Raw genomic sequence first — 23,624 nt, 5'->3', positions numbered from 1 at the left:
TACCGCAGTTCTCTGGTACATGCCTTCTCTTCTATTTGGCCTGAGACAGTTTGGAATAGGGTCCATGTCTCAGGCTTTACTTTTTATTTTGTAGGTTTGAATATAGACAATCTAGCAGGATGAAGGAGAAACAACTTGGGAATTAAAATCACAAGAGAACCACTTCTGTGCCCAGTGCTGTAACTTATAACCCCTTTGAAGGGTCCAGTGGTCCCACTGTAGGATAGGGCTAAGTGTCTGTGTCTCGGTGTGAGTGGACAGTTATGTGAAAAGACACTCAAGAAATCGTTTTGTCCAGGAAGTTAGTACTTGACACTGATTGTATTAGGCGTCACTATTGGCCATAAGTATTGGCTGAATGAAAGAACAAAAAATAAAATCAAAACAAAACCTTGCTGTTTTATCAAACTTCCAATCCATCTCTACCTTTAACACAATGCAGGTGATCTCAAATTAGAAGGGCTGGATGCTCAGCTTCAAAATGCTATTCATAAGATGCACAGACTGGATAAGATACTGGCCAAACGACAGTGTAGAGAAAAGAAAGTTAAAAAGCAAGGTGTAGAAATGCGAATTAAGCTGTGGGAAGAACTCAAGGTAAGATCTGTAAGAGTCAGTTTCTTCTAAAAATAAGAAAAGTGTGTCCTGAGGGAGTGGTATTGTGGTTCTGCAAAGCGGTGGCAGCGTGTGTGTGTGTGTGTGTGTGTGTGTGTGTGTGTGTGTGTGTGTGGTGTGTGTGTTGGGATGACTATTTTCTAGAACTGGAGAGGATAATTGGTCCATGACATTCCAGCCTTCTGGCCTTGTTCTGGCATGCTCATATCCTGTGGGCAAGCCCAGCAACCCTCTCTTGCTAGTGTCAGACTGGACCCCCTCCATCTCTGACTCGGCAGGGATGTGATGGTTGATTTTTATCAAAGATGTATGCCTGCCTTTTCTCCCTTGAGCTCATAGTTTGGAGAGAAATAGACAAGCACACACAAGACGCTAACTCATTGGTTGGTGTTGTTGCCTTTGGGACAAATAACTTGTGGCGCTCACTGCTTTGTGTGCTGCTCAGACTCTTCTGAGAAGTTACAAAATGGTTTCAGCCCGGGCCGGGCTCCATTTGCCTCTGTGTCGCCACATTTCTGGAGCCTCCGCTGGCCTCCTGTTCTGCACAGCATCAAGAGGTTGAAGTTGGACAAATGTTGGCACAGTCTCTTAGGGCCACTGACTCATGTTGTAATCTGCCCCTCAAAGGAGAGCAACTGTGAGTGAGGGACCCTGTAGGAACCCACAGCTGATGCTGCGGCACCCTCCCTAGTCACTGGCTGACTTCAGAGGAAATGTCCTAGGCAGTAGTAGGAATTAAGAATGAAGTGAGTAGGGATAACGGTTGTATGAGCATCCTAGGAAGACTGTCTGGGTGAACGGAAAACTGCTGCCAAATTTAAACAAGAGATGATTTTATACAATTTAGCAGAAAAAGTTAATGTTTGATTTCTGCTGAAACACAAAACAAACTTTAATTTGTATTGGAATAAGAATTACAAATAGAAGCATAATAAAACACGAGACCAAAAAAAAAAACCCACCAAAACCCAAAAAAACCCATGAGACTGTTCTCCAATTTCAATTTAACGGGGTACCTGTGGATAACTCAATATATACATATATGTGTGTAACTCAATATATATGTACATGTATTCTCTCTCTCTCTTACACACACACACACACACACACACACAAAGATACTTTAAGCACTATGTATGTAAGTTTTATTCTGGGAAGACCTACTGATGGAATTTTGGAGAAACAGGAAATTTTAATAGATTTCCTAGGTAAAGGAATGCAAACAACTGAACCTTCCTGTGTGTACATACACACTTGAAAACTGGGTTGGAATAAGAACTGGCAGGAATATTTGCTTTTCATATTTTTCATATTTAAACTCTTCTTCCATCAGTCTGCAAAAAATGCTGAAGACTTGGAAAATGACGAGGAGTTGGAAAACACAAAAAAGTTTTTGTGTTTGACTTCGAAATCTGCAGAAACAGCTGGTAAGCAGAGGGAGGCTGCTGGTGCTGTTATTCCAGGGTTGGTGGGTGCCGCCCCTTTTCTCTGTGAGCTGGCCCATTGCAGAGGGGATTGATCCCAGTGGGTAGGACTGGAGGGAAGTGTCTGAGGGGAGATCTGTTTTAGTGTTTTAGGGGGTGTATCTGTCTACAGGGGAGAAAGGGAGAGAGCAGAGGAAACCCTGAAGCAGGCCCTGGGTGGCTTTGTGTTCACTTGCTGTCCCTCTCACACCCTCTAGATGCCGCTTTATGATCTCAGTCCTCTGCTGAGGTCTACTAGGGGTCACTCAGTTCTGGGCAGCCCCTCTGTAAAAATCAATTGCTGATTTGCCTATTTCTTGCTTTCTCACAGCTCTACCTTTAGAGGCCAGCCAACTTTGCTTCTTTCTTTCTTCGCTTTTGTTTCCCTCCCTCCCTCTCTCTCTCTCCCTCCCTCCCTCCCTCCCTCCCTCCCTCCCTCCTCCCTCCATCCCTCCTCCTCCTTCCTATTTGGTAGGATAGTTTCAGAACCCCCTTCCACACATCATATAGGTGGCATTCCAGCTTTGTGTGTGTGTAGCAATGTTCTAAGTGGGCCTGAGTTCCTTTTGTCTGTTACAAAGGGAATGTTTAACATTTCAGAAACCCAAATGCCTGATTTAGGGACTGGAGAGAGTTCTGGTGGGGGTGTGGTTTGAGGGAGAGCATCTCTTCATACTTGTTCCTTTCTGGGCCCAGCACTGAAAGTGCAGAACCTTGAGTGATTAGGTTTTTGTTTTTTCAGTAAATAATTTCTTCTATTGTTTCCAGTTGTGAATATTTGTTTCTCCCACCGTGCATCTTGTCTTTTCTGTGATGGAGTAATATTTAAGTTTATGGCACTTTAATGGTTCTGCTTAAAGCGTTAGGCGCACTCATTATTGAAGTAAAAAGAAAATGCAAATGTCACCTGATACTAAAGACAATATATGAGAGAAGAATAAATAAACAAAAAGGAAATTCCATCATATGATGTAAAACATAAATTCTAAAGTATATAATTAGTATCAGTATTGTATATTTAATGCATTTATAAACATAGATTTTATTATGAATGTATTTGCAAACATAAATTTTATTATTAATTTATATTGGGTAGAGCAATCAGGGTTTACAGTGCATCAAACTTCTCTCCTCAGAGTCTGGGTGCTCATCTGCATTGCCTCTTCTGTACTGAAGGACATCTTTGTCAGTGGACTTTTCCAAGTCTCTACTGGTTCTAATGAAAGTGACAAGACATACACTGGAAAAAGGACAGCCTGTTAAACAATATGTCTTGGCAAAACGTGATAGCCATCTGCAGAAGAATGAGATTACATCCATATCTCTCACCCCCACAAAAATCAATTCAAGGCAGGTCAAAGATCTTAACGTAAATCTCAAAACACTGAAACCGCTAGGGACAACACTTTAGGGTATAGGTATAGAAAGGAATGTTCTGAATGGAATCCCAGCAGTACAGGAAATAGCTCCAAGAATTGAAAAAGGGATTTTGAGGGACTAAAAACACTTGATGGGCCAACGAGATGACTCAGTGTGGAAAGGCGCTTACATCCAAGCCTGCACACCTGAGTTCAATCTCCAGAACCCATATGGTAGGAGTAGAGAACTGACTCCTACGAGTTACCCTCTGACCTCAACACACCACACACGTACACATACATACACAAGTGCAATGAGCAAATGTATACACACATAAATTCAAAACCTCCAGCACCACCAAAGAAACTAATGACAAATTGAGCAGATAGCCTGCAAAATAGGAGACACATTTTTAACAGAACAGATAGTTTTCAAAAGGAGAATTACAAATGACCAGTAAATATTTTTAAAGGTGTTCAGATCCTTAATCATCAAAGAAATATACATGAAAATCACTTAGGTATTTTATCTCACACAAGTCAGAATGACTATCATCAAGGAAACAAATGAGACTTGCTGTTGAGGATGTGGGCAAAGAGGAATTCGTCCCCACTGTTGGCCAGAGTGGAGTACCTCAAAAACTACAGCCAAAACTGTCCTACAGCCCAGCGACAGCGCTCCTGAGCATCCACCCAAAAGACTCCGTATCCTACATAGAAATATATGCACACTTAGGCTTTCTGCAGCTCTGTTCACAATAGTGAGAAAATGGAATCAGCCTAGCTGTCCATCAAAAAGTGAATGGATAATGAAGTACATGCACACAATGGAGTTTTATTGGACAGTAAAAATGAGGTTTTCAGGAAAAGAACCGATTTTCAGGAAGATGGCCCAGTCCCAGAAAGACAAAGAGTGCATGCCCTTGCTCCTATTCTGATCCTAGATTCTAATTTATATGTATGTGTGTATGTTTATGTGGGAGCTAGTGTGTGTAGAGATCACGGAACTAGAAAAGGGCCATTGGGAAAGGGAAAAGCATTCTCAGTTAGGATTTCATTCTCCCTAGCTTGTGTCAAGTTGGCATAAAAGCTAGCTGGCACACATATCTACCCACAGTGTTTCTGTGTCATTAGGAAGACAGGGACTCTGTGACCAGGAAAGTGCCAAGGCTTTGCACATCATCCACTGGGTGGCAGCATCTAATCACACCCCGTTCTTAAAGGAGCAAAGCTCTTAGCACGGGACCTACAGGTAGTTCCTCATGATTGCTGAGGTCTTCCCCGAATAACAGCGCCTCAGAGGAGACTGTGTTCTGCCTCTTCAGCAGCTGCTCTCAGACGTTGGTGTGTTAAGAACACAAGCAGTTCGGCCCTTAGAATTTCAACCATTTTGGAGGAGTGTGGCCAGGTGGTTTTGACTAGGTTTCCTCATGACACAGTTGATGGCCAGGGTTTCTGTCATTTGAAGGCATTCCGGAAGGTGCTCCTGGAGCCCGAGGCTGCTTCTAAAATCACTCACAATACTTCCTGGAATATCTTAGTTCCCTGTACACTTTTGGCTGTGCCTTTTAAGTTTCTTATGAATTCCACGAATTCTACTGTAGAATACTTACACGTCCTTACAAATTGGCAGCTTGCATCCCTTAACACGGAAAATAAGTATTCAATAGATTAGGTTATTTTTAGCGTTTCTGTGATTACTAGACACTATTAGCAAGAATATGGTGTCTCATATACCAGGAATTTGGCAGGTCTCACATATTTATTAGCTATCAATTGGTTTTATATAGCTCTTTGCCATTACTACTTCAATTGGTGACTACTTCAACATATTTTCACAAGTTCTAAGTGATATGGAGAAAAGACAGGCTTTTTTATAAATTTATGATTAACTATATTATAATTTATACTCTGTTATGTAATTATTTTATAATCTATTAGATCATGTTATTGATTCTGATTATCTTTAGTTGTATGCCTTGGATCTTGTTAATCTTGAACATATCAATGAGAAAAAATGTTAATTTTTGTGTCTTCTTCAATAATTGTTCCCATTCCCAACACTAACCATAGACTTAGTGTTGGAGATTTATTCAACCCATTTCAGTAGCTATTTGAGTTACAGATTTCTTTCTTGATAAAATTAACATTTTTAAATCAGTAGATTTAAATAATGAATCTACCTTTTATTCCTAGGTCAGCCCTCCTTGCTTTATGGAAGATTATTCTTTTAATTAGTACCGATTTGAATGGCTGGATTTGTTCAGAAGTTTTGTTTCTATAAAACAAGATTAGAGGCATAGAGATGGCTTAGTGGGTTAAGTGCTGGCTGCCAAGTCTGATAGACTGAGTTTTCCATCCCCAGAGCCTACATGGTTGAAGGAGAGAACCAACTCCCTCAAGTTGTCCTCTGACCTCCACATGCGCGCTATGCCATGAGCATGCCCACACATATATGCACATCTGTGCACACAAATAAAGAAGCAAGCAAATGCAGCAGGATTGGGTTTTGTGTGTGTGTGTGTGTGTGTGTGCGTGTGTGAACATTTGTATTGCGTGCATGGATGTGGGATTGGGAGTAGTAGGGGTGTGTGCTTTGTTAGCTTGTTAACTTCAGCAATTGAGCGGCATGGCCACCCATTTATTTCTATGCTTTGAAACAATTTACGTAGCACAGGGATTATCTGTACCCTAAAAATCAGAACGATTTCACTGGAAACACCATCTGGCTCAGACTGTCTCTTGGAGGCGGTTCTCTGACTCTTCTGGGCGTCTCTCATGTACACTCTCCTCCTGTTTGCTGGTTCTTCTGGAGTCAGTTTGGGCAGGACTCCCTCACTCTAGAATTAACGTCTGCACATATACAATAAGAAAACCCCCACTAATGCAGCTTTTCACATCAGTAATATTAATAGTAATTCTCCACATTGCATGTCTTCCTAACTATGTCTAATTTTGTTCCTGGTTTTCCCTATGTGAAAAAAAAGGAAATTAAGAAAAAAGTAAGTTTTTTAATTTTAGCATGATTGCAAATTCACAGAAAAGTTACAAGTGTAGTACAGGTTTTTTTTCTGTTTACACCACTCCATCAGGGCCACCGTTCATGAGTGTGGTGTGTCTCAAGCGAACTAGATTGGTATGATTTTATTAAGCAGAAGTCAACTTTATTCACATCTCATTAAGTTTCCCTACTGTTCTTTTCCTGTCCCAGGACCCCACACAGGGCATCACATTATATCAGCCCTTATGCTTCCTTAGTCTTCTCTTGGTTGTGCTACTTCTCGTGGCTCCTTGTTGAGATGTTCTTGGCAGTTTTGAGGCACACCGTCGGGCATTTTGTAGCCTATCCACCAGCTGGGATTATCTCATGATTTTACCATGACCAGACGGAACTGCACACTCTTGGGAGGGAGATGACAGAATTAAAGTGCCATTTTCATTATATACCATCTGTTGATGTTAACAGTGCTCTCCTGGCTGAGGAAGTTTTTGTCTGAGTTTTCCATGGTAAAATCATGCCATCTCCCTATCTTCCAACTGAGGCTTTTATGAGGGAGTGGCTGTGTATAGTCTCTGTGTGAGGAGTGATGGGCCATGCTTTGCCTCAGTGAGAGCAGAATATGAGCCTACATTATTCCGAGTTATTCTTTGGGGGAAATTGGTCTGTTTTCTCTTTACTCACTCATTTGTGTCAGTATTGGACTGATGTTAGTGGATTTGAGTTGGATTTCAGCACCACTTAAGTGGATTGATTCTACTTTCCCATTTTGGCCATTAGATGGTCTCTTAGTTGGTACCAGCATCCCTTTGCACCATTTCTGTCACTGTGGGATTTGTTTTATTTCTCTTGCCAGGCATTATCTTCTCTTTTTTACTTCTGACCCTTCTATATTTCCCACTCGAGTCTTGGACTCAGCCATGTCCCCCAGGAGATTCCTATCACTGAAGAGTGGTGTTAGACAGGAAATTGCCAGGTGCAATTTCCACTAGGAGAAGAAATGTGTGTGAGTATACTAACTGTGGTGCACGTGTCTCCAAGTATACCTGTATGTGGCCATCTCTGTAGGAGTTACTACTAGGTTCACACACACTCGTGTGTCTTCTTGCACTCCATCATCCCACGTGGACCATTGCACTCAACCCTGTGGCTTATCTTCTAGTCTGACAGTGAGAACCCCCTTCCCACCCTGGGCCATCTCCTTACTTCATTGCTCAGCGGCATGGTACACAAACAGGATCGATAACCCATAGAAAACACTTCGATCACCTGGAATATACTTCTCACATTTAGTTTCTGTTACTTTTAGTCTTTTAGGTTCCATTCTTCAGAGTTAGAGGTTTGGAGCTAAGCAGGCACCTTTTCATATGTTTGTTTCTACTTAAGGAGATTGTGTATATTTGTCATAGGTTTGGATTGTCTTGCCACATTTCTGCAGTCCGTATTTGGGATTCCTCAATCTCTTAAGTGATTTTTTTTTCAGAAGATCTACAAACATCGAATTTTTTGCCCTTTATGTTCTGGTGGTAAATGCTTTTTTTAAAGGTATAGTGCCACACATTCACAATTATGGTATTATATAGACTAGTCTTACTGCCTTAAAAGAGCCCATTGTGTGAGTCTTCATTCAACTCTCCTTCCTTCCCCAATCTTCTAACTGCCACTGTTTTACTTTATGTATAGTTTTGCCTTTTAATAAGGTTGTGTAATTGGAATTTTCAGAGTAAACCTTTCCAGATTGTACTCTTTCACTTAGAAGTATGCATTTCCGACTTTTGCTAACATGGGAGCTAGCCTTCTTTTGGATCATTATGAATACTATTTCATTCTATTGATTACTGTCTGTTCTAGTTGCATTTTTGTAGCTATGATAAAATACCCTGACAAAAAGCAATCGAGGGAGAAAGAACCCCTGTAGTTCACACAACTCCCTGTTACAGTTCATCACTGTGAGAAGTTACAGTGCCAGAAGCTTGAGACAGCTGGTCACATCATGTCCACAGTAAAGGGAGAAATGTATGCATGAACCCTCTTGCTTACTTGTGCTCAGCTCGATGTATTCACTCCTATACATTCCGGGACCCCCCCCGCCTAGGGAATAGTGCTGCCCACAGTGGGCTGAATCTTCTTACATCAGTTAACTTAAGGCAGCCTCGCCCAGACATGCTTACAGGCCAATCCCATGTAGACAATCCCTACTGAGACTCTCTTCCCAGGATTCTATGTTTTTTTAGGTTGACAGTTAAAGCTAACCATCATTTGTTCCCAAGGAGCTGTCAACATCATCATCATCATCATCATCATCATCATCATCATCACTGGTTGATGAGTCTCCTGTATCTGTCTCTGTCTCCCCAATGCTGGGATTACAAATATGTACACCACACCTGACTTTATTTGCATGGGTTCCAGAGATTGCACTGAGGTGCTATGTTTGTGCAGTGGGCACTCTACTACCTGAGCTGTCTTTCCAATCCCCAAATGTTTAATTTTAATGAAGGACAATTTATCAATTTTAGCTTTGTGAATGGTGCATGAGCCTTGTTTTGTTTTATTTTGAATATCACCATGTAGCCCTCGTTAGCCTGGAGCTCACTGTGTAGGCTGTCCTCTAACTCACAGAGATTCATCTGCCTCTGCCCCCTAAGTGGTGGGATTTAAGATATATATGCACCACCATACCTGCCTTAGCATGCTTTTCAAAACAAAAGATTTCTGTGACACAAACTGGCAGATTCAATATATCAAGTTAAATCAAAGAGAAAATTGATTTTTAAGATTGTCTTAGGGTTGCCAGGTGCTGGTAGCACACACCTTTGATCCCAGTCCTTGGAAGGCAGAGGTAGGCAGATCTCTGTGAGTTCGAGACCAACCTGGCCTACAAGAGCTACTTCCAGGACAGGCTCCAAAGCTACACAGAGAAACCCTGTCTCAAAAAACCCCAAACAAACAAACAAACAAGATTGTCTTAGGGCTGGGCAGTGGTGGTTTATTCCTTTAATCCAGGACTTGGATGTGGAGGGGTGTGGCAGAGGCAGGCAGGCATATTTCTATGAGTTTGAGGCCAGCCTGGCCTACAAAGCAAGTTCCAGAACAGCCAGAGCTGTTACACAGAGAAACCCCATCTTGAATAGAAACAAACAAACAAACAAACAAAAAAAAACAAAAAAAAAAGATTTCTGTAGGAGAACACCATGACCAAAAGCAACTTGGGGAGGAAAGGATTTATTTCAATTACTCTTCTAGATACAGTCCATCACCAAGGGAAGTCAGGGCAGGACCTCGAGCAGGAGTGGAACCTGGAGGCAGGAACTGATGCAGAGGCCATGGAGGATGCTGCTACTGATTTGCTCCTTGTGACTTTCTCAGGCTGCTTTCTTATGGAGACGAGGACCACATGCATAGGGATGGTACCACTCACAAAGGACTGGCTCTTCCCACATACTTGTCCATAAGCAAGCCTTAGGGCAGCATCTTCTCAACGGAGAGTCCCTCTTCTCAAATGGCTCTATCTCGTGTCAAGTTAATATAAAACTAGAGCCAGGACAAAGATACATAATAACTAAATTAGCTAATACGAGAAACATAAAAAATTTTGAACATTGCAATGTCCTATTTTCTTCATGGTGCTTAGCCCAAGAGAAGAACACTGACTTCCACTGGTCTCCCAAATGTATTCTCTCTCTCTCTTTTAAATTAAAAGTGTGTGTGTGTGTGTGTGTGTGTGTGTGTGCGCGCGCGCGCGCGCGTGTGTAGGTGTAGGTGGAAGTGCATGTGTGGAGGACAGAGGACTTTGTGGAGTTGATTCTGTCCCTCTGCCATTACTTGGGATGGAACTCAGGTCATAAAGCTTGCACAAGTGCCTTGGCCATGGCACCATCTTGCAGGCCTTGTCTAGTTTTTTTTTTTTTTTTTTTTTTTTTTGAGGCAGAGTCTTATGTAACCCAGACTGGCTTTGAACTTGCTGTATCTCACATGATGACCCTGTACTCCTGGGCTTCCTGCATCCTCTCCTTATTGCTGGAATTGCAAGTATTTGCCACCATGCTTAGCTCAAAGGCATTCTGATAATGACTGGCTATACTTTTAAAATCTTCAACTTGGAGGCCTAAAAGAAAGAGGAAAAATGTAATTCTGTTACTGAGTGTGCATATTGTCTGTATCACAAGTGCTGGGATCTCCCTAGGTCATCGGTAGAGCATGGTGGTGCTCTAGTGGGCTCTGTGTATCTAAGAAGCACTGTCTGGCTGTCTTGTGTTGGGAAGTGCTTTCTGGCTGTCGGGTTCTGCGGTTAGGCTCCATGGCCATGTGATAATGACTGCCATTTCAACAGTGACGCTGACTTGAAAACCAGTTCACTTGTGTGGAGAGGACTGAGGAGTAGTAGGGACTATTCAATCCTCTGTATGCAACTGTGGACATTATTTCATTTTTTTTTTGTATTTTCCTCAATATATGTTTTTATTTAAATTAGAAACATGAATGCTTCACATGTCAATCCTGGTTCCCTCTCCCACCCCTCCTCCCTACAGTATTTCATTTTGTGAAGATTGAACAGCACTTTTTTTCTCTTTTTGTATCAGTAGAGCCTTTATGCTGTGAGTTTGAAGACGTGTTTTTCTCAGTGTTTCATACTCAGATTCCTCCAGAAAACTATGAGAATTGCATGCAGAATATCAAGAAGGGTATGTTTAATTTGTGTGATTATATAGATTGCCACAAGAGGATGCTGGCTGTATATGGAAATACCCATGGATGAAGGGGACCTGGTATCATTTAGAATAATGGACAGATAAGAAGTAGCCAGAGTTTGGTGCAGCATAAGGGCGGGGGTTGTAGCCCAGTGGCAGAGAACCCAACTAAGACATGAGGGTACTAGATTCAGTCAGAGCACTGTGAACATGTGTGGATTACAACCTTTCGAGAGTTGACCCACGGTAAAGTTACTCATTGAAACACCATTATTCCTTCTATTACTGGCTGTTTGAAAATTTTTAGGATAGTTTTTAAAAAGTAGGTTGCAGACTTCCGGCTCCTCTGGCTCCTAGTCTTTTTTCACAGTTGTAATTATGTGGTCATTTTGAATTTTTCAGTATTGGATTTTACCTGTGGTGTGGAAAAGATGGGCCATTGACCAAAAAAGAAAAGAAACCTTTTTCAAATACAAAAGGGATTTCCCTTCCATGGCATTTTCTGAGCCTTAGGTGCAGGAATTGTCTTGTAGATGTATCATTTGGGGCTGGACACTCTGCCATTTGTTCTCTGCATTTTGATTGTTTGTGAGAGAGGGAGAAATAGTTTTCTTTAGGAAAGAGCCTCCCAATTGGTTATCCAATTCCAAGTGGTCAACCCTGAAATCATATCATACAAGTAGCTTTATTCAGGTTGCATTTAAGTGTTTGTTTATATATGTTTATTATATATATGTCTCATCAATGAAAGGAAAAGAGGCCGTGATTTGAGACAGTGAGCAAGGCAGGTACCTGGTGGTGGTGATGGTATGGGTTGGAGGTAGAAAAGAGAGAGAGGGAAATTATATAATTGTATTTTAATTAAAAATATCTTAAAAAGTAGGCTACCACTGATAGAAATCTGGCTAAGGAGGACAGGGAGAAAATAAATTTAAGACAAAGAAAAAGTCCATATTAAGTTTCTGGGTTATGAATTCAAAAATTATTTCTTCTATGTGTGTCTTTAAATTTTATTGTAATTATGAGATCATTTTGAACTTTTTCAGAACTAGATTTTACATGTGACGTTGAAAAAAATGAACTGTTGATCAAAACAGAAGAGAAACCTTTTTCAAACACAGAAAGGATCGAGCTTAGGAGTAAACCCAGCCAGGATTTTATTAAGCGAAACATTGAGGTGGGTATCTCACGATTCAAGAGATGACGTGGGAGTAAGCCAGTGGCGGAGAGGGTCACAGTGTTCACTTTGCTCGTCTGTGTGTGTGTGAGGGTGGCGTGTGTGCATGTGTGCATACATGGGCGCACATGCCTATGCAGGCTTTGCAGTCTTATTACATCACGTCCCCCATCTTGCCCTGCCTATCTATTCCGTATCTCTCAAAACTGCTACTGCAACTAGACTTTATTATCACTCAGAAATAGTCTAGTTCCTGAAATGGAAAAGAGCTTTGAGCAGTGCTTCCCTCCAGATTTTAACTGAAGGTCAATAAAGTGTGCAGGCGAGTGTTTATTTATTGACTCATTTTGTTACAAGGCTTGATAATGTAGCTACAGCATTTAGAACCGGGAGCCTTCAAACATTCCTGGCAGAGCAGCAAAGGCCGGCTCAGAGAGATCAACTAGTAGTCTACACTCCCTAACCTCCCTCTTGTCCCCTCTGATCCTCCCTCTTGTCCCCTCTGATCCTCCCTCTTGTCCCCTCTGATCCTCCCTCCTGCCCCCTCTGATCCTCCCTCTTGGCCCCCTCTGATCCCCACTCTTGGCCCCCTCTGATTCCCCAGCACTTGGACACCATCCTCGATTCAGGGGTTCATCCTTGGTGCACCACAGTCCAGGCAACCTGATTTAGTTTGTCTTTAAGGTAGACGCAGATTAGTTAAGGGCACAGGGACTCCTTTATTTAATTAATCTAAAGAAATGTCTGGGGTGGACAGAGGCTCACAGTAACATCTTAGCTAGTCACTGGACGGCCACACTGGTGACGGTAGAGCATCAGCAAGATGGGAGAGCTGTGTTTCCTCAGCTCAGGCCTGAAGCTTTTCTCACAACTGGCATGCCATTCCAGACAGCTTGGTCCCTGAGTCAGTCTGCCACTGGGAGGCCAGCCTCTGCCACTCTGTCTTCTGTGCCCCATGTTTGTGTGACTTCGGGCAACTGTCTCCAATTTCATCTGCTCTTGTCTCTGTCTTGATGCACTGTTTCGTTTTCCAGGAATAGTGGAGTCCTCTGTTTCTGAGTTCTTGCTGACACACAATAACTCCAGCTTAGACTCTCCTTCTCTCCTTTTAACATTGGCAATGGAGTCTTTATTTAAATGCCATATACGATATTCTAGAAATCAATTAACTTTTGAGATAAGGTCTCATGTAGGTGCTGGCCTCACACTTGATGGGTAGGTGAGGATGGCCTTGAACTTCTGACCCCTCTGCTTCAGCATCCCAAGTGCTGGGATTACAAATGTGTGCCATGGTGCCCAGATTTATGAGGTGCCAGAGATTGAACCAAGGCTTCATGCACATGAGGCAGTCCAACCAACTGATTTGTATGCCTAGCCCCAACATTCTAGAAATTTAAAAGCAGTTTCACTAAGTGGCTGTGTGGTACCAGAAAGTATCCAGTTGTCCTTCTTGGTGTCTCGGCAAATGTTTTTCTGCTTCTGCATCTGCGAATCCATGTCCTCTACATCAATACACCTATATGCCTATCATCCGTAGCTACATATCTGGAGAAAGAAGCTTGAAAGCAGCTTAAACATTTGTTTTTATATGAAGATGACTTTTGAAGTCATTAATAAGAAGGCTTGCCTGGAGCCGGTGAGTGGGTAAGGGGTACGTGCCCCAAGCCTGAGTTTTATTCCTGGACCCATACAGTGAAAGGAGAGAATGGTCCCTTCAAGTTGTCTTCTGACCTCTGCATAGGTGCTGTAGCCAACAAATGAATGCACGATGAACACACAGAGAGAGAGAGAGAGAGAGAGAGAGAGAGAGAGAGAGAGAGAGAGAGAGGGAGGGAGGGAGGGAGGGAGGGAGGGAGGGAGGGAGAGGGAGAGAGAGAGAGACAGAAACAGAGAGACAGAGACAGAGACAAAGACAGAGAGAAAAGAGGACTTGCATATACTGGAAATATTTGCTTGGAGAATGCCATTTATAACATAAAATAAGATTACCTAGCAAATCAAAATGCCTAACCTTTCAAATTTTAAAACTTAGTATATCTATTTTGTGGACTTCTCTCTCTCTCTCTCTTTTTTACTGGATTACACTTTGCACTGCATGTTTACATTTCTTACTAATACACCCTCTAGTTGGCCAAGAGTTCCAGAAGCCCGGTGGTTATGATTGACAGAGAGAAGAAAAGGCTGGATGAACTCCTGAAAGGTCTGGATGATACAGATGCAGGACTGTCCAGCTCTGAGGTATGCTAACTTGTAAATGACTTCACCTTCCTTAATCTTTAGTATGCCGTTGGTCTCTTAGTACAAATTCGCAATTTTCCAGTTGGAAGACATTCTCTGCATTTAATATCCTAATGTTCAAAGTTATTTCCTTAGAGAAACATGCTTTCCTGGCTGCCAGGATCCAACAAATTTTCGAGATAAGCTAGAAAATCAGATTTTTAAATGGGGAACGTGTTTCAAATGTCAACAGTCAATTCCTTGGAAAAAATTGTGGGTGGACAAACATAATAGCCCTTCTTCAACTCAGAATCCAAAGCAAACCTTGGAGCCTCACAGATTACAACCTCTGAGGGCCCTGTGGGTGCTGGGAGCAGGAATGGAGGCGAGGTTACTTCAGTTTTGCTAATCATGGTAATTGTCTTAGTTTATTAGCGAAATTTAGGTAGCAGAATTAGACTCCTAGGCTTTATTTTTAGTTATTGGATTAACCGTGAAGCTGGGCAAGGCACTTCCTGTTGTGTCAGTGAGTATATGGTACCTCTCTCAACTATTCCTGTAATGCTTTCACAGTGAAGCTTTGGGATTAATGTTACTTTGGCTTATTGGCTTAGTTAGTATTTATGTTTTATCCCTCACATGTTTTACATACTATTTTTATTATTTTTAACAATTTTTTTGTTATTTGGAATGACCACTGATAATATTTAGGTTTCCTGACTTCAAATTATGTATTTGATGTTTTATTTGCTACCTTTCCCCCCTCACATTATTTGGGAATCCAGTCCTATTTCTGACCTGGCATTGTTATTATCCCCCAACTTCAGAAGTAGTTCCTTGTACTGGCTGGTTTTGTGTGTCAACTTGACACAAGCTAGAGTCATTAAAGCAGCAGGAGCCTCAGCTGAAGAGATGTCTCCATGAGACCAGCTGTAAGGTATTTTCTCAATTAGTGATCAGTGTGGGAGGACCCAGCCCATTGTGGGTGGTGCCATCTCTGGGCTGATGGTCCTAGGTGGTATAAGAAGGCTGAGCAAGCCAGGGGAAGCAAGCCAGTAAGAAGCCCCCTTCCATGCCTCTGCATCAGTTCCTGCCTCCAGGATCCTGCCCTGATTGAGTTCCTGTCCTGACTTCCTTCAGTGATGAACAGTGATGTGGGAATGTAAGATGAATAAACCCTTTCCTCCCCAACCTGATCTTTGGTTATGGTGTTTTGTCACAGCAATAGAAACCCCAACTAAGACAATCCTAAACCTCAGATCTTGACCAGGCTAACCTTTTCCCCCCTTTACTTTCCTCTTGGATATGTTGAAATCATCTGAAGTTTAGGTTTAGAATGTTAAAGTTTTTAACCCTTGAAAGAGTATATTTCTTGGATTTTAGGAAATCTCGTTTTTAGTTGTGTGTATATGTAGTTGGAGCTTCTTGTCCTACCAGGTCCCGCCACCCTTTCAGCCCCAAATAAGCACACAAAGACATATATTAATATTAAACTGTTGGCCAATTTCTAGGGCTTCTTATTTGGATTAATTATTAACCCATAACTACTAATCTATGTATTTCTACATGGCCTTCTCTTACCAGAGAATGCCTGACATGTCCTATCTTCCTGGTTTCTACATGCATCTCCTGGAGGTCTTTCTCTGTCTACCTTTCCCAGAAATCTCCCTGTCTCCTAGTCCCACCTATCTTCCTACCTCTATTGGTCAAACAGTGTTTTATTCATCAATCAATAAGAGAAACATATGTACAGAAGGATATCCCCCGTCATGTATATGTGTGTATGCAGTAAATATGGGCGTACAAGTGCTGTGTGTACACGTCCCTGTACATGAGTATGGAGCCTGCAGACTAATGCCTCTACTGTCGACTGATGCCCTCGTAGCAAAGCAGGTTTTGTAGTGGGACCCAGTTTATTTATGTCTAATACTAGTGAGAGGATTAACCTGGCTGGTGGTTACTAAGTTACCTGCTTGATCCCTGACTGGGAAGGAGGCTAGGAAGATCACCTCTGGTTTCTATCTCAGGGAGGTGAGGCACCTGCAAGCCAGAAAGTTTAAGCTTCCCACACAGACTGACAGTGACTAGGTGGTGATGGACAGGCAGAACCAGACAGTGTTGCCTTCTGTGATGATATGTTGCTTATGATTTGTTAAAGCCACTGGAGATCAAAATAGCAAAGCAGTCATACTAGTTAGCTATAGAAGCTAGGCAGTGGTGGTACATACCTTTAATCCCAGGACTCAGGATTAAGAGGTAGACAGATCTCTGTTAATTCAAGGCCACACTGACTACACTAAATTGAACCAGTCTTAAAATAAACAGCTCACACAAAGTTGATCTCAGCACCTGGGATCACAAAGCCTTTAATCCCAGCACTAGGGAGGTGGAGACAGGTGTGATATGGCTGGGCAGAGAAAGGAATGTAAAGAGGAGGAGACAGGATCTGAGAGCTTTTGCCTCTGAGGATTCCTGGGGACAGGATTACCATTTCATCTTGGTGGAGGTAAGACCTACTGGCTTGGCTACTTTGATTTTCTGATCTTCAGCTTGAAGCTCGAATCCAGTATCAGTCTCTGGGTCTTTTACAACCTTCCATTTAATATATGAATTTTTTTGCTGCAATTGTATGGTGCCTGGACATTAATGTTTCTGTATAGGTTCCTTTAACTCTAGTTACATTAAAAATAATTTCACTCAGGGAAGAGTTTTAAATTAATTTTTATTTAGCCATTAATCCTATAATTTTAGTTTTGGTAAATATCACTTAGATCATTCAGTATTTATATCAATTTTATTTGGGAAATTAATCAACCAGTTTCTTGTTTGTAACTAATTGGGTAATACTACTTTCCTTGTGTTTTTAGATGTTTAGGCTTTTTACAGCTATTTTTTTTTACTGTAAATAACATGACAGTAATAAGCCTGAGGTCAGTTTTCTGGGGTGCAGAAACCACAGTTGAACACCACCCTTCCTCACACCTTGTTCCACCTTTGCAGACACGAGTCTAACAAGTCCTGGATGCAGCTCTTTGTCGCCGTTCAGATCGACTTGCCTGTGCCTGATAAATAGTCATGTGCCATGAACATTTGGTGTGGCATTTTTGAACAGATGCTGTAAATGGATCTTATTTATTAAAGTTTTTTCTTTATTTATGTGTATACATGTATGTTGTCAAGTGTGTGTGCCCACAGAGGCCAGCAGAGGGCATCAGATCTGGAGGTGGAGCTATAGGTCTAAAAAGTATGTTTTGAAACAAAGTAGTTGGTAATGACCTGGTCACCTTGGTTCCTTTTAGGGTGATCCGTGTGGTTGGCTGGTCCCCGGAGAAGGAGAAGGCTATACCCTTGCAGCTATGGAGTCTCAGCAGCTGGCTCAGATTGACACAAAACTTCAGGAACTCTCTGTGGTGTCGCCAGCCGTCTTCAGCCTCTCTCCAAGACGTGAGAGTCAGAGCAATAAGGTATGGGGTTTTGCTGTTGTTGTTGTTATTGGAGGGGGGAGAGGGACTTGAGACAGGGTCTCTCTCTATAGTCCTGGCTGTCCTGGATCTGGCTCTGTAGACCAGGCTGGCCTCGAACTCACAGAGACCTTCCTGTTTCTACCTCCCAAGTGCTGGATCTGAAGGCATGCACCACCACGCCTGGCCGAATGATAAGATATGTTTAACTCAGGAGCATGCAGATTGTTGAAGTTAATGCATGCATAGCTACTGCACATACTCTTAATCTCAACTAAAGAGGTTTCGTCCCAATTGCTCTTCTATGAGTTCAACTGCAAAAATTTCAGTTTCCCCAGCAATGTGTGTTTTCTTTTGGCTATTTCTACTTTCTACCAGTTTTTCTTCAGTTGGGAATATTGTGGGAAGGGGCAATTGAGAAGTTACTTATTTTAATATTATCATGTCTTTATGAGTGAAGATAGTTCTTGGTTATGGTTAAAAAGAAGGAAGAGAGGTTAACAGTACCCATTAGTCCCTTACTGCCTGTCTTTCCTCTGTTCTTTCGGTACTGGATGTTAGCAGAGCCAGTCAGGGGCCCTTTCTTTGTCATGCTCTTCCAACTCCATTAATAGCAAAACCCAAGCTCTACTGTGATGATGTCTCCCCGCTTTGAAATAGGTGTGGATGGCTCCCTCCAAAATTCTTCTACAAAGTGTAGAGGACAGAGAAGAGCAGTGTTGACACAGTGAGCTTCCTCCCTGTTCCTCCACATTCCAGTTCCCATGGTCTAGTTTGGGCTCGGATGGTGGTATGAAGAGAAAGTGTGTGTGTGTGTGTGTGTGTGTGTGTGTGTGTGTGTGTGTGTGTGTGTGTGTGTGAGAGAGAGAGAGAGAGAGAGAGAGAGAGAGAGAGAAGAGAGAGAGAGAGAGAGAGATTTTGCTATTTCTCTTCCAACTTTGTAAAAGCCTTACCAAATTATTTTTCACACAGTTTTCTATGGCTGGTTTTGTGTGTGTGTGTGTGTGTGTGTGTGTGTGTGTGTGTGTGTGTGTGTGGTTGCTCTCAAAAATTTTAAGTATCAGTAACTTATAGTAAGTCCATTCTAGAAAATACTAATTGCTTATTGAAGGTTACTTGTAACACAAATAAATAAATGACCCAGAGACAGATACTGGGGTTCAAGCTGAAGATCAGGGAAGCAAAGTAGCTGGCCACTAGCTCTCACATCTGGCTTGGGCTGAAAGGGTTGATCCATGAACGAGCTCTTCACTGAGTCTCAAACTGCTGCCTCTCCTCAGTGTGGCTGGAGAACAAATGCCTCCTCCTGGATGCTTGTCCCTGTCTTTTCTACCCCTCTAGTGCTGGGATTAAAGGTGTGAGTTATAATTCTCTTTTAGACTGATTCAAGCATGTGTAGATCTGGGCAACCTTGGGCTCACAGAGATCCATCTACACTCTTAATCCTGAGTCTTAGGATTACAGGTGTGTACCACCACCTCCTAGCTTCTGGCTGCTGGGATTAAAGGTGTGTATCACCACTGCCAGATCTCTTTAGCTTGAGGATGACTTTGCTTTTCTGAATCCCCAGGCAAGGATTCAGAAATAATATATATCACCACAGTTACCTTAGCTAAAGAAACTATATAAAGATGTCCTGAAGAAACAGTTTAATAACTGGTGACACCTTGGAAGCTGTCTCAGCTTTCCTAGGCTAGGTTTCAAAGGGCCAGGAGGGAGTCACTCCTGACCCCTTGAGGCAGAAGAGTGGTGGTACTGTTCCCAGCACTAATTTCTGGATTGTGCTAGAGTTCACAGAGAACTGGAGTACTCATTGTAATTGAATGTACTCTGGGACACAAGTTACCAGAGTGTGTTTTGTTTGTACTGCTCAGTACTGCTTCTCAGTAAGAGTTAGTTAAGATGAGTGATGAAATTGCCTGGAGGTCCCCTCCATTCTTTTCATGCTTCATCTGACTTTTTGTTGTTGATATGTTTCTAGGATAGCTATGATCTAAAGCCTCAATAGTGTCCTTAGAGACAGAAGCTGTCCTTGTCATAGCTGTCAGCTATATTGTGAATTCTTAGATTTTGTTATCATCACCTAAATCACATTTTTTTCCAGAGCCCACATTATGGTTCAGATAAATTATTTGAAACATAATGAAAAGGAGAAACCAATATACAATTGCACTGGTGTGGGCTGAGATCATGTAATTTTATGCGAAACACCACCTTTTTATAAAGAAAAGGGAAAACTGCTCCTGGGGTTTCCATCAAATGCAGGAGCAGACTGGGACGTGATAGTTGCCGAGATGCTTCTTCCATGCAAAACAGCCTGTCATTTGGACGTGTATTCAGTTTGCTCTTGAACTTCTAGCCAAAGCCAGCACTGCACATGGAACCTTCAAAAAGAAATGCAAACCTGGCAAATTATTTCATGGTAATTATCTGTGGATTGTGAGGTCTTGTGAATAAGTTCACTGAAAAGAATGAGCAAGCATTTTATCTATGTAGCTGGTGAATGGGCTCCAATCTGTTGTTGAACACAAGCACTTAGCATTTGAATTCATCTTATTTTCATTCTTATGCAGACAGTTAGGCTCATCAGTAGTTTTTCTTCATGAGCCTTTAGAAGAATGTCTTTTAAGTGGAATATAAATTCCTACTTAAAGGCTTGTTTGGATATGTGTGTGAGCATGCACATGTGTGCCTGTGTGTGTGTGGACATGTGTGCCTCTGTGAATGGTGTGTGTGTGTGTGTGTACATGCGTACCTGTGTCCTGTGTGTGGTGTGGTGTGTGTGTGTGTGTGTGTGTGTGTGTGTGTGTGTGTGTGTGTATTCACGCAGGTGCTAGCAGAGAGACCAGTAGAGGCTGCCAGAGCCTTGAAGCTGGAGTTGCAGGTAGTTGTGAGCCACTCTGAGTGCTTTGCAAGAGCAGCAAACACTTTTAACTGTGGAACCATCTCTCCTGTCTCTAAATTTCTACTTTCAAAATATTGCAACAAACATTAACCTAGGGATTACTGTATATTAGGAACTATAGGGGCTTAATGATAAGTCAGGCACATGCCTTGGAGTATAAAAAACCTTGCCTTAAGTAACATTATTCAAACTGAGCGGATTGTATTTAGGAATATATATGTCTGTACATATACACATGTAACAAAAATAACAAATAAGAGATCATTCAAGTGTCTGCCTCAAAAGCATGAAGACCCAAGTTTGACTCCCAAAACCCACCTCAAAAAACCCACAGAAGACTGCCACCTCATAGCGCAAGGTTGCAGCTGGTAGCTGTGGGTTTCCTTTGGCCCACAAAGTATTTGCAAATGTTTGTAGTCAGCATTTTTAGGTGAATTCAAATGAAAATGATAATTTCTAGTGTTTCTTTGAAAGATCAGAAAATATGGCAGCGCTTTGCCTGACTCTTTGGTGTCGGGCTAGTGGACTGGACTGAGCTGGGTAGCAGCTGCTGTTTTCTTTGGCTCTCCACTTGGCTGTCCGCTCACCGTCCTGTATCATGCTGTCAAGAAAATGTTTTTCTGGACAAGCTGAAACGCACAGGCTCCCTGACATAGCTGCCTGTAGCTACTTTGTGATGTTAAGTTAGTAGTCATGGAAACGTATCATGCACACATGGGAGGGGCTCTAGAAATGATTGCAGAGATTACCAAGCCTCTGGTCAGTGTAAAAGGGAAAGGCTTTTGCCCTTGGAAGTTTGCTGGCTGTGACTCTCCTTATATCACATGCCTGGTGCTCTTAACTATGGAAAAATGTTTCAAAAGATTTATTTATTTATTTTATGTATGGATGCTCTATCTGCATGTATGCCTTTATAACAGAAGAGGGCATCAGATCCCACTACAGATGGTTGTGAGTCACCATGTGGTTTCTGGGAATTGAACTCAGGACCTCTGGAAGACCAGCTAGTGCTGTTAACCACTGAGCCATCTCTCCAGTCCTAAATATGGAAAAAAAAATTAAGTAGCATTTGTTTTTTCCTCTGTTAAAACAAAGTGTGTGGCCACATTTAAAACAAAGCATGTTCTATCATGGCTGCACCACAATTTTGTGGTTGTGGTTTTCTCATGTGCTTTTAATTCTCATCTTATGGGAGTCAGAGAGAACCAATGGAAGCAGTTTTTATTCATGAGATTTGTGCATTAACCGTGCATACCTGTGCTGACCAATCTCTTGACTTGCCAACAAGCCAGGCATTTCTTTCTCCATATTGGAAATTGCCCTGTAAAACTAGTTGAGTGATGACATAAAAATAATTTTGTTTTTCTCCTTTGTACATAGACTAGATTCCAGCTTTCTCCAGAAATATCTATGATATGGGAGTTGTGTGACATTCAGTTTCTTAAATCCTCAGCAACTGGATTCAATAATAAATGCTATTCTTCTTGGCTCCTGTAAAGACATAGAGTTTATTCATCTCTCATGCAATCGGTCTTACTAAATCTAGAGTTCCACTTCATGGTTAGAGGTTTTTTGTTTTCTTTTTTTTTTTTATGGTCAAAGGCGAGTCTTCAGAAATGTCTCTTACTGACAAGAGGTATTTCTTTGTTTTCAAACCAACTACCTTAATCGAATCTAATGGCTCTTCTTTTTTTTTTTGTTTGTTTGTTTTTTTGTTTTTCGAGACAGGGTTTCTCTGTGACTTTGGAGGCTGTCCTGGAACTAGCTCTTGTAGGCCAGGCTGGTCTCGGACTCAGAGATCCGCCTGCCTCTGCCTCCCGAGTGCTGGGATTAAAGGTGTGCGCCACCGCTGCCCGGCATGGCTCTTCTTAACTTGATTTATTGTCCTGTGTTTAGAATATTACTTCCATCACACACACACAGGTTGGTGATATAAAAGCAAATAAACAAACTCAAACCCCAAACCCTTAACTATTTGAAGGAAGAACATTGTATTTATATTCATCTCTTTTCTTGCCAAAAATCACATAACTGCTGACAGTAAGAAAATGAGTTTGGTTTGTTTATTTCTTTCTCAACACTAGCTAAAGCTTAGGAGCAACTGACATGTAATCCTGAAAAAATATATATTGCCAAGTTAATTTCCCCCCAGATTTAGAGTGTGGTTTCAGAGCAGGAATTCAGTTACCACTCAGTCTATGCTAGTTGCAAGGCATGCCTTTACCTCCCTGCAGAAACCATGATGGCATGTCTTCAGAGCATCCATGTTAGCACAGAAGAATAAACAAGAACTTAACTCAGTGTTCCTTGCCTCCAGAGTCAGGCTGTCAGAATTCTCATTTAGAACTGGGAAATCGTTTTTACTCCCCATTTTTGTAGATTGTTTCAAATTTTGTATTTTGTTTTCTCACGACGCCTCCAATTCTGGCAAGGGTTCTTTCATTTCAATGGCAACATCCCAAGATGATAAAAACAGTCTGTTTGAAAGATTCCCCCACTATGTTTGGGCAGCTGACCTATGAGAGACAAGAAATAGGAGTGGCTTGTAGACAAGCAGAGAGTGAGCCTGGACATGCAGGGCAGCCTGGCTTTACCCCACGCGGGTCTGTGTCCTTAACGCATGGCTTCTTTGCATATCCGAGTAATTTCCTTTGTATTTGACTTATGAAAAACGAGTTTATTTAGTTCAAATGCCTCTGTTGGCTCAGCCAACATCACAGATATTTTTTAAAGGGTAAG

General features: G+C 41.9%; 1 protein-coding gene across 8 annotated transcripts in view; it reads left to right on the top strand.

Annotated features, from left to right (window-relative positions):
• Fsip1 (fibrous sheath interacting protein 1) overlaps positions 1-23,624 on the top strand; it is a 122,089-nt gene that overhangs the window by 7,584 nt on the left and 90,881 nt on the right. For 7 of the 8 annotated variants that reach the window (XM_040746024.1, XM_040746023.1, XM_021231000.2 and 4 more), the window contains exons 4-9: positions 443-597; positions 1,949-2,042; positions 11,018-11,119; positions 12,172-12,302; positions 14,430-14,540; positions 17,819-17,983. In XM_040746024.1, coding sequence (XP_040601958.1) covers positions 443-597; positions 1,949-2,042; positions 11,018-11,119; positions 12,172-12,302; positions 14,430-14,540; positions 17,819-17,983 — 758 coding nt within the window. The remainder of the gene's footprint in view (positions 1-442; positions 598-1,948; positions 2,043-11,017; positions 11,120-12,171; positions 12,303-14,429; positions 14,541-17,818; positions 17,984-23,624) is intronic. The other variant, XM_040746022.1, reaches the window with a different exon arrangement.

The sequence above is a fragment of the Mesocricetus auratus genome, unplaced genomic scaffold (genome assembly GCF_017639785.1).
Source record: "Mesocricetus auratus isolate SY011 unplaced genomic scaffold, BCM_Maur_2.0 Super-Scaffold_100004, whole genome shotgun sequence".
Classification (NCBI taxonomy): domain Eukaryota; kingdom Metazoa; phylum Chordata; class Mammalia; order Rodentia; family Cricetidae; genus Mesocricetus; species Mesocricetus auratus.
This window is presented reverse-complemented; position numbering and strand designations above follow the sequence as displayed.